The sequence below is a fragment of the Malaclemys terrapin genome, chromosome 9 (assembly GCF_027887155.1).
Source record: "Malaclemys terrapin pileata isolate rMalTer1 chromosome 9, rMalTer1.hap1, whole genome shotgun sequence".
Classification (NCBI taxonomy): Eukaryota; Metazoa; Chordata; order Testudines; family Emydidae; genus Malaclemys; species Malaclemys terrapin.
The window spans coordinates 47357767-47368335 of NC_071513.1; the positions used below are offsets into that span (position 1 = coordinate 47357767).

General features: G+C 48.5%; 1 protein-coding gene across 4 annotated transcripts in view; it reads right to left on the minus strand.

The window, feature by feature from the left end:
- The window catches only part of TMLHE (trimethyllysine hydroxylase, epsilon), a 47800-nt gene extending 38652 nt beyond the window's left edge, over window positions 1-9148 (minus strand). The window contains exon 1 of one of the 4 annotated variants that reach the window (XM_054039344.1): window positions 9076-9148. In XM_054039344.1, coding sequence (XP_053895319.1) covers window positions 9076-9125 — 50 coding nt within the window. In that variant the 5' untranslated portion in view covers window positions 9126-9148. The other 3 variants (XM_054039348.1, XM_054039345.1, XM_054039347.1) reach the window with 3 other exon arrangements.
- Window positions 9149-10569: the final 1421 nt, after the last annotated feature.

Consider the following 10569-nt stretch of genomic DNA (forward strand, 5'->3'; position numbering starts at 1 on the left):
TAATAGCGCTTAACTGCTGGGGTCTGTATTGCCTTCTAGGTTGAGATGGGTTATGCAGCCCTAGAAATTTTAACGTGGCCCTAGAATCTTTAATGCTGTGAAGCCTAGCATCTGTTTGCTATGAAAAGAGCAAAGAACCTTCAAAGGGCAAGTCCTGCAGTGTCTACTGGACCTCCTTAGGAAAGCCAGCTTCTTGGAACCAAGAGTTCCTTCTCATGGTAACCACGGTGGCCATGAATCTAGCTGCAGCATCAGCAGCATCCAAGGCCACTTGCAGTCTTGCCATTGTCCACTAGAGCTGAAAACGCCTGCTGGTTGTCTTGAGAGAGTTTTGCTCTAAATCTGTCCATTGACTCCCACAAGTTAAAGTCTATAGCGATCCAGCAATGCTTGCCGGGTCGCTATGCAAAGTTGGAGGCCCCCCACCATCGAGTATGCTTTTCTGCCGAGTAAGTCTAACTTCTTTGGCTCCTTTGCTCTCCGTGCATGACCCATCTGTCCTTGCCGTTCCCTCTCATTGGCTGCCACCACCACGAGAGATTCCGGCGGGGGATGAGAAAGTAAGAATTCACAGCCCTGAGTTGAAATATTTGTGCTCCGTTCTCTTGGCTGTGGGTGGGAGGGAGGCGGGTGTCTGACACAGGACCTTAATCGGCTTCATTATCGCCTCATCGCAGTGGCAGAGTGACTTTTGCAGGCACAGATGCTGATAAAATAGCCACCCGCTTTAGCAAGTCTTGGGGGGGAGGGGGTCCTTAAATCATCTTGAGGGTGGGGAAGCCCTCTTCGCTATCAGATTGTCATTCAGTGAAGAGGAGGATGTGACATTCTATACCTGGGAGGAGCATGCTGTAACCCCCATATTCCTCATTTTTATATAATTGTGATCTTACATATAAAGCATGCCTTGTAAGGTATGAGGGGAAAGGTTATGATCTGCTGAAAGTCATTTCTCTATCCATATATGTATATCATTAATGCATATGAAGTTATGAGAATTGTGTAGTATGGTTGTCACTAAAACATGCTGTAAGTTGGGGGAATCAGCCAGATATTAGCTCCCCAGAGGCGACAGCAAGGAAAATAAGCAATGCCCAGGCGGGGTATCAAACAACCCATCAACATCTGTGTCCAGCAAGGGAGCTACAATGCAATGACTCACCTGCATGAGGCCACACCCAGGGAATTGCTCAACCTTGCTTGGAGAGACTCAGTAATGCTCACTTGACTCTGAAAAGGGGAGGGAGGCGCAAAACCAAGGGGGAGGAAAAGACACGAGAAAAGGAAGAGATGTTTGCCATGCTCTTCCCCTCTCTTCCACCTACATCTACAGACACCACACCAAGTGACTGAAGCGCTGATCAAAAGGTAGAGCGTGACTGAAGAGCAACCTGCCAGCCTGTGGTGAGAAGCATCTAAGTTTGTAAGGACTTGAAAGTGTTAAGATCAGCTTAGAATGCATTTTGCTTTTATTTCATTGGACCAAATCTGACTTGTTCTGCTTTGACCTATAATCACTTAAAATCTATCTTTATAGTTAAATCTGTTTATTTTACCTGAAAAAGTGCGTTTGGTTTGAAGCATGTCAGAGGCTCCCCTTGGGAGAACAAGCCTGGTACATATCAATTTCTTTGTTAAATTGACAACTCATATAAGCTTGCAGCGTCCAGCGGGTATAACTGGATACTGCAAGACGGAGGTTCCTAGGGTTGTGTCTGGGACCGGAGATATTGGCTAGTGTCATTCATTTACAAGTAAGCTGGGAGCAGCTTACATGCCAGAGGCTGTGCCTGAACAGCCCAGGAGTTGGGGTTCTCACAGCAGAGCAAGGTGAGGCTGGCTCCCAGAGTCAAGGATTGGAGTGACCTAGCAGATCACTGGTCCAGATAACACCAGAGAGGAACGTCACAGAGGAAGAGGTGAAAAGCTGTTCTTTCTTCCATCGCCTCCTCTACTCAGGATACCTGAGCCTACTGTTCGGTACCAGTTACGGAACCGGGCTGCATGTCAGGGTCCGTACCGGGTTGCATGCCCAGCCCTGTGCCATGTTTGGTACCGGGTGCAGCTCCTCCCTTGGTACTGGTCGGGTCCAGCGTGTCTCGTTGCTGTGGTGCCAGAGAGCAGCAGCAAGGGAGATAGGGAAGGAGCGAGACCTGGGATGGGTCACGCTCCCATAATGGCAACCAGCCCCAACGACCATGCCGGTGCCACAGACTCCGCAAAAGGAGCTGCATTCCAGCCAGCACTGCTCCAATCAATTCACGGTCCCTTCAATGCCAAAGGCGTATGCGGCAGCCAGGGACCTTTTGACTCTGCCAGTACCAGGATCCCCTGGCAGCACCAGGAAACACTGAGGTAGTCTGAGAGAGAGAGGGCTATACAAAATATGGGAATATACTGAAAATGAGAACAAGAGCAAATATAATGAGCAAATATCTATACCTTGAAGGGGGTTTTGTACGATTCCATGGAAATGTTGAAAAAGCTCACCCCTACTATTCCATCTCTTGATTATTAATGAAGAGGTGATTGCTCATTTGGATTCTGAACACATTTGGCTTACTGTAAATATTTTTCCCCTCCCAACTACAAAGAATGAACTCTTTCACAGGGAATTTTTTCTTCCCTGTCACAATTGACACTATCTAAAATCAGATGTGTAAGTGACATGATCTCATTCATTGACTCAACTAAAAACTGTTGGTCTGCAGTAATTCTGAAATCAGATGCCTTTCTGATCCATATTAGCAATATGCACTTTTGCCTAGAAACTCAGAAGTTGCTTTTCACATCCAAATCATCTTCAAAATTCTCCTCTTGTTTGTGCAGGTACATGTGTTAATCCATCCTTCAACATTTTCCTCTCCCGTCCTTCCACCACAGAGCTTCCAGGCTAAACCCTCAGGAACCCTAAACCTGAGGAAGAATGCTGCCAGCTAAGAAGACAGATTTGTCATGTCCACATTTTCTGTATCTCTCAACTCCCTTAATCCCATAAGAGAGGGACATACAAGGAGTATTTACAAAAGCCTCATAACTCTGGTGCTTGTCCATTACTTAAAAGTGTATTGGTGCCATATGTGGTATATCAGAATAACTAACATAATTCATCTAGCACTGTTGTACGAAGTTACATATAGAGGTATTTACAGACACTAGATTGAAACCAAGCTAACTTTCAATTCATTTATCAAGTTCCCATATAGGAGAGGTGAATGAAACGTAGAGCAAAGAAATGTAGGCCTAGTCTACACTAAAAAACATTTGCCAGGATAGTTATACTGGCAAACTCTCCTAGCATAGTTGCAGTTTTTGCTGGTATAGATTACACTGGTTCCTCCAATGAAATATGCTATACCAGCAAGAGCAGTTTTTTTGCCAGCATAACTGCATCTACACTAGGGCTTTTGTCGGTATAGAAATGTTGTAAAAAACTCACCCCATACTCACATTACTATACTGGCAAAAGTTTCTAGTGTAGACCTGGCCTAACACTTGAACTACTCGGCATACAGGGTAAATCAAGTGTAAATGGGATGGGTCTTGCTGCCTCTAGTTCCTTACTTCCTATTTACCAGGCAGTGGGAGTGTTCAGTGCAAATTCAATTACTGTGAAGTATGTTTACTTCACCAGCAAACAAAGTAATGGGAGAAGATATGATTTCAAAGAGAAAAGTAGTAGAGTTTTTGTTTTCAGCTGAAGCCCAGGTACAGAGAGCTGGGCCTCGGAATCATGAAAGCTGAAAAGAGTGAAGCACAAACAAGAGATTTATGGCTAAGATACACTATTCAATAGCTGAAAGAATTGATAACAAAACCAAACAGGATTAAAAAAGAAGGGCATTGTTATCTGACATCAACTTTTAAATTAGCAATTGTTATATTGCTTCCCAACTCTTACGAACACAGTGGGCTTCATTTCAAAGACTTATATCCATATATCTGAAGTGGAACAGGTTTTAGTAGCACCAAAACCAGCTAGACTTCTAGACCCACTTTTCAATGGGGGCTGCTTAACAGTAAGATTTGTAGATGATATCTAAAACTTGAGGCCAAACTCAAAGGTAAGACAGGACTAGTGCAATTCACAATTCAATGTCCAAAAGGTAGCTGAATTTGAGAGTTTTGCATATGAATGCTATTAAAATAACCCCTTCGAACCATATGCTTCCCCACTGCTCAGAAGCCTCCTGAGGTTTGTGCATGATTTTTTTTTTTTTTTTTAAAAGGCAAATCTGTTTGCTTATGAGGGAGAAAATATTGTCAAGAAACAGGAGGGGCTTTGACTGCTACATCCAGAGCTCGCAGACCCAGTTTTATGCATTTAGCAGGGCAAAGTGGCCTGGATTCAATCATGGTTATGCAGTTGGACATTTGAAAACAGCTTAGACAGACAGATTAATTGCATTTAACTGCTCAGAAGCTAAACAGCTCAAATCACTATCTGTAAGCATATTACTCAGCCAATTTTTAATACATTTATGTGGCTCTTGCTATATACCAAAAACTCCAGATGTGTCTTTGGAGATGCCTGGAACTGCTCCTATGATTGTCCAAAGACATCCAAATTGGAACTATTGAAAAAAGGAAGGAAGGGTCCTGAGTTTAGAGAGACTGCTCAGTTAACATATGCAAAAGATTTGAAAGTTCTGAAACACAAAGGAGATACAGTTACCCTCATACCTGAAACCACCCTACCTGTAACATCAGTGAAGCAGGAAGAACGGAAAATGAGATTCACAAGCAACTGAATTTTCAGATGAAGAAGTCTACCTGATCCTAGAGTACTGTTAAGGTGGTAAGCAGTGAGGAATGAAATTGACATTTGGGGGGAGCTATTCTCATCTCCACGAATGCTCAACTACTATTATATACTAGGAAGTTAAGCCTATGGATAGGAGAAGAATAGAGTTGTAGCACACGAATGAGGCAGCAGAAGTAACTTATGCATCCTTGATGAGCCAGTAGTAAGATAATCATGCAACTAAACAGGCCTTGATTAGCAAGAGGAAGGAAACCAACTAATAAGAAAAGAACCCAAAGGAGGTATTAGCAAGTTCTGGATAAACTGAAAGTCTCTGGATAAAGTTGAGAAGTGTGAGCAACAAGGGTGATGTCGTGGTTGGAGTCTGCTATAGACCACCAGACCAGGGGGATGAGGTGGACGAGGCTTTCTTCTGGCAACTAGCAGAAGTTGCAAGATCACAGGCCCTGGTTCTCATGGGAGACTTTAATCACCCTGATATCTGCTGGGAGAGCAATACAGCGGTGCACAGACAATCCAGGAAGTTTTTGGAAAGTGTAGGGGACAATTTCCTGGTGCAAGTGCTGGAGGAACCAACTAGGGGCAGAGCTTTTCTTGACCTGCTGCTCAAACAGGGAAGAATTAGTAGGGGAAGCAAAAGTGGATGGGAACCTGGGAGGCAGTGACCATGAGATGGTCGAGTTCAAGATCCTGACACAAGGAAGAAAGGAGAGCAGCAGAATACGGACCCTGGACTTCAGAAAAGCAGACTTTGACTCCCTCAGGGAACAGATTGGCAGGATTCCCTGGGAGAATAACATGAAGGGCAAAGGGGTCCAGGAGAGATGGCTGTATTTTAAAGAATCCTTATTGCGGTTGCAGGCACAAACCATCCCGATGTGTAGAAAGAACAGTAAATATGGCAGGCGACCAGCTTGGCTAAACAGTGAAATCCTTGCTGATCTTAAACGCAAAAAAGAAGCTTACAAGAAGTGGAAGATTGGACAAATGACCAGGGAGGAGTATAAAAATATTGCTCAGGCATGCAGGAGTGAAATCAGGAAGGCCAAATCACACTTGGAGTTGCAGTTAGCAAGAGATGTTAAGAGTAACAAGAAGGGTTTCTTCAGGTATGTTAGCAACAAGAAGAAAATCAAGGAAAGTGTGGGCCCCTTACTGAATGAGGGAGGCAACCTAGTGACCGAGGATGTGGAAAAAGCTAATGTACTCAATGATTTTTTTGCCTCTGTCTTCACGAACAAGGTCAGCTCCCAGATTGCTGCACTGGGCAGTACAGTATGGGGAGAAGGTGACCAGCCCTCTGTGGAGAAAGAAGTGGTTCGGGACTATTTAGAAAAACTGGACGTGCACAAGTCCATGGGGCCGGATGCGCTGCATCCGAGGGTGCTAAAGGAGTTGGCGGGTGAGATTGCAGAGCCATTAGCCATTATTTTTGAAAACTCATGGCGATCGGGGGAGGTCCCAGATGACTGGAAAAAGGCTAATGTAGTGCCCATCTTTAAAAAAGGGAAGGAGGAGGATCCGGGGAACTACAGGTCAGTCAGCCTTACCTCAGTCCCTGGAAAAATCATGGAGCAGGTCCTCAAGGAATCAATTATGAAACATTTAGAGGAGAGGAAAGTGATCAGGAACAGTCAGCATGGATTCACGAAGGGGAAGTCGTGCCTGACTAACCTAATTGCCTTCTATGATGAGATAACTGGCTCTGTGGATGAGGGGAAAGCAGTGGATGTGTTATTCCTTGACTTTAGCAAAGCTTTTGATACGGTCTCCCACAGTATTCTTGCCGCCAAGTTAAAGAAGTATGGGCTGGATGAATGGACTGTAAGGTGGATAGAAAGCTGGCTAGATCGTCGGGCTCAATGGGTAGTGATCAATGGCTCCATGTCTAGTTGGCAGCCGGTTTCAAGCGGAGTGCCCCAAGGGTCGGTCCTGGGGCCGGTTTTGTTTAATATCTTTATTAATGATCTGGAGGATGGTGTGGACTGCACTCTCAGCAAGTTTGCAGATGACACTAAACTAGGAGGCGTGGTAGATACACTAGAGGGTAGGGATCGGATACAGATGGACCTAGACAAATTAGAGGATTGGGCCAAAAAAAACCTCATGAGGTTCAACAAGGACAAGTGCAGAGTCCTGCACTTAGGACGGAAGAATCCCATGCACTGCTACAGACTAGGGACCGAATGGCTAGGTAGCAGTTCCGCAGAAAAGGACCTAGGGGTCACAGTGGACGAGAAGCTGGATGAGTCAACAGTGTGCTCTTGTTGCCAAGAAGGCTAACGGCATTTTGGGCTGTATAAGTAGGGGCATTGCCAGCAGATCGAGGAACATGATCGTTCCCCTTTATTCGACATTGGTGAGGCCTCATCTGGAATACTGTGTCCAGTTTTGGGCCCCACGCTACAAGAAGGATGTTGAAAAATTGGAAAGAGTCCAGCGGAGGGCAACAAAAATGATTAGGGGTCTGGAGCACATGACTTATGAGGAGAGGCTGAGGGAACTGGGATTGTTTAGTCTCCAGAAGAGAAGAATGAGGGGGGATTTGATAGCAGCCTTCAACAATCTGAAGGGGGGTTCCAAAGAGGATGGAACTCGGCTGTTCTCAGTGGTGGCAGATGACAGAACAAGGAGCAATGGTCTCAAGTTGCAGTGGGGGAGGTACAGGTTGGATATTAGGAAAAACTATTTCACTAGGAGGGTGGTGAAACACTGGAATGCGTTACCTAGGGAGGTGGTGGAGTCTCCTTCCTTGGAGGTTTTTAAGGCCCGGCTTGACAAAGCCCTGGCTGGGATGATTTAGTTGGGAATTGGTCCTGCTTTGAGCAGGGGGTTGGACTAGATGACCTCTTGAGGTCCCTTCCAACCCTGATATTCTATGATTCTATGAAAGGAAATCTCCCTACTAATAAAAGAAAGATAAAAAAGATAAAGATAGATAAAAACAAGAATAAGATATTTACAAATCCTGATGACCTTAGATTTTTGCTGGCCCATTTATACAATTTACTTTAGAGTTCACTAAGGACTTGTCTACACAGCGAAATTGATCCACGGCCAATGGGAGCTTCAGGGGTGGTACCCAAAGACAGGGCAGCGCACAGCAGAGCCCTGCCCCACCCCACCCCCAGGAGCCACTGCCGGACATGCTGGCCACTTCGGGGAGCGGCACGGGGCCAGGGCAGGCAGGGAGTCTGCCTTAGCCCCGCTGCGTGCCACTGCCACCCCAGAGCCGCTCGAGGTAAGCGGCGCTGGCCGGAGCCCGCATCCCAAACCCCTTCTGCACCCCACACCCCCTGCCCTGAGCCCCCTCCTGCACTTCGCACTCACTCCCGCACCCCAACCCCCTGCCCTCTCCCACATCCCAACCCCCTGCCCCAGCCCTACATTCATGGCCCGGCATACAATTTCCCCTCCCAGATATGGCCCTTCAGTGGACACTAAGAATAATTGATCACCTCACTTTTTATAACAACCATTAATACAGTGGTTCTCAAACTTTTGTACTGGTGACTCCTTTCACATAGCAAGCCTCTCAGTGTGACCCCCCCCCTTATAAATTAAAAACACTTTTAAATATATTTAACATTATAAATGCTGGAGACAAAGTGGGGTTTGGGATTGGGGCTGACAGCTCGCGACGCCCCATGTAATAACCCATGAGCCCCTAAGGGGTCCCAACCCCCAGTTTGAGAACCCCTGCATTAATATATCTGAATATATATCAGTCTTTTTTCAAGACAATATATGCCCAGTTTTTTTAACCTTTTCTCATGATAACAGATTTAGAAAACCTGACATTTTTGTTGCTTTCCTCTGGGATCTCTCCCCAAACACAGCCACCCCCAGCTCCACCCATACACAGCCCCCCCCCCTCTGACCACCCCCAGCTCCCCCTAAACACAACCTCCCTCCGACCAACCCCAGCTCCCCCCATACACAGCCCACCCTCTGGGTCCTCCCCAAACACAGTCCCCCCCCTCCAGCCACCCCCAGCTCCCCCCAAACACAGCCCCTGCCTCTGGCTCCCACTCAAACACAGTCCCCCCTCCGGCCACCCCCAGCTCCCCCCATGCACAGCCCCCCTCCGGCCACCCCCAGCTCCCCCCATGCACAGCCCCCCTCCGGCCACCCCCAGCTCCCCCCAAACACTTTCAAGTCACCTGCCAGACAGCCCCGAAGCACAGACGGGACCCTCCCGACAACGGCTCCACCCCGCCTCCCGCGGGGGCCCGCCCAGGAGAGGAGCCTGCGAACCATCGAGAGCTGCTGCCAGAGCGGTACTGGAAGGTGAAAGGAGGCCTCCTAACCATAGAATATGCGGCTTCCGGACAGAGCGGCGTGGCACCCTCCTAACCATAGAGAGCGCGGGCTCCGGACAGAGCAGCTGTAAGCGGGCGGGGAAGGTCTCCGGAGTACAGCAAGGGACCCCGCCCAGTGATAGGGAGTCCTCTTAACCACAGAGAGCGCTGCCGCTTGTTTCCTGTACAAAGGAAAGCGAGTCTCCCCGCCCACGGGGAGTGAGCCTCGTGTGGCAGAGCCACATTCCAGTGTAGTGGTTTCTGTGTCACACATGGCCATGCCATGTTCCTGTGTCATGGCATTTGTATCACATGTGAAGTTGGCATGACCTCACATCACAGTAGGGTGACCAGACAGTAAATGTGAAAAATCGGGACGGGGGTACGGGATAATAGGAGCCTATATAAGAAAAAGACCCCAAAATCGGGACTGTCCCTATAAAATGGGGACATCTGGTCACCTTACATCACAGTGACACATGTAGGGTTGCCAGGTGTCTGGTTTTCTACCTGGTCCCTGGTGGCTGTGGTCACCACCACTGACTGGGCTGTTAAAAGTCTGGTTGGTGGTGCAGAGGGACCAAGGCAGGCTCCATGCCTGCCATGGCTCTGCATGACTCCAGAAGCAGCAGCATGTCCCTTCTCTGCCTCAGGGCAGCCAGGTGGCTCTGTGTGCTGCCCCCATCTTAAATGCCAGCTCCACAGCTTGCATTGGCTGGGAACTGTGGGGGCAACGTCCATGGATGGGGCAGTATGAAAAGCTGCCTGGCTGTGCCTCTGTGTAGGATCTGGAGGAAGGACATGCTGCTCCTTCTGGGAGCCACCTGAGGTAAGCACCAGCCAGAGCTTGCACCACTGACCCCTCCTGCCCTTGGAACCCCTTGGTCTCAGCCTGGAACACCCACCTACACCTCAAACCCCTCATAGAATATCAGGGTTGGAAGGGATCTCAGGAAATCATCTAGCCCAACCCCCTGCTCAAAGCAGGACCAATCCCCAATGAAATCCCCAAATGGCTCCCTCAAGGATTGAACTCACAACCCTGGATTTAGCAGGCTAATGCTCAAACCAATGAGCTATCCCCTCCTGACCCCAGCCTGCACCCCCAGCTGGAACCCTCATACTCCCCCACCCCAGCCCCCTGCACGAGCCTGGAACCCCCTCCTGTACTCTGAATACCCTAGCCCAGAGCCCCCTTCTGCACCCCAGAGCCCACACCCCCAGCCAGAGCCCTCATCCCCCTGTGCCTGAACTCCCTGCCCCAGCCCTGATCCCTCTCCTGCCCTCCAAACTCCTCAGTCTCAGCTCAGAGCACCCTCCTGCACCCCAAATCCCTCATCCCCAGCCCCACCCCACAGCCCACATCCACCCCCCTTCCGCCTCCCAACCCACTGCATCAGCCCAGAGCCCCCTTCCACACCCTGAACTCCTCCTTTCTGGCCCCAATCCAGAGCTTGCACCCCCAGCCGGAGCCCTCACCCCCTCTTAGGGTGACCAGATCAC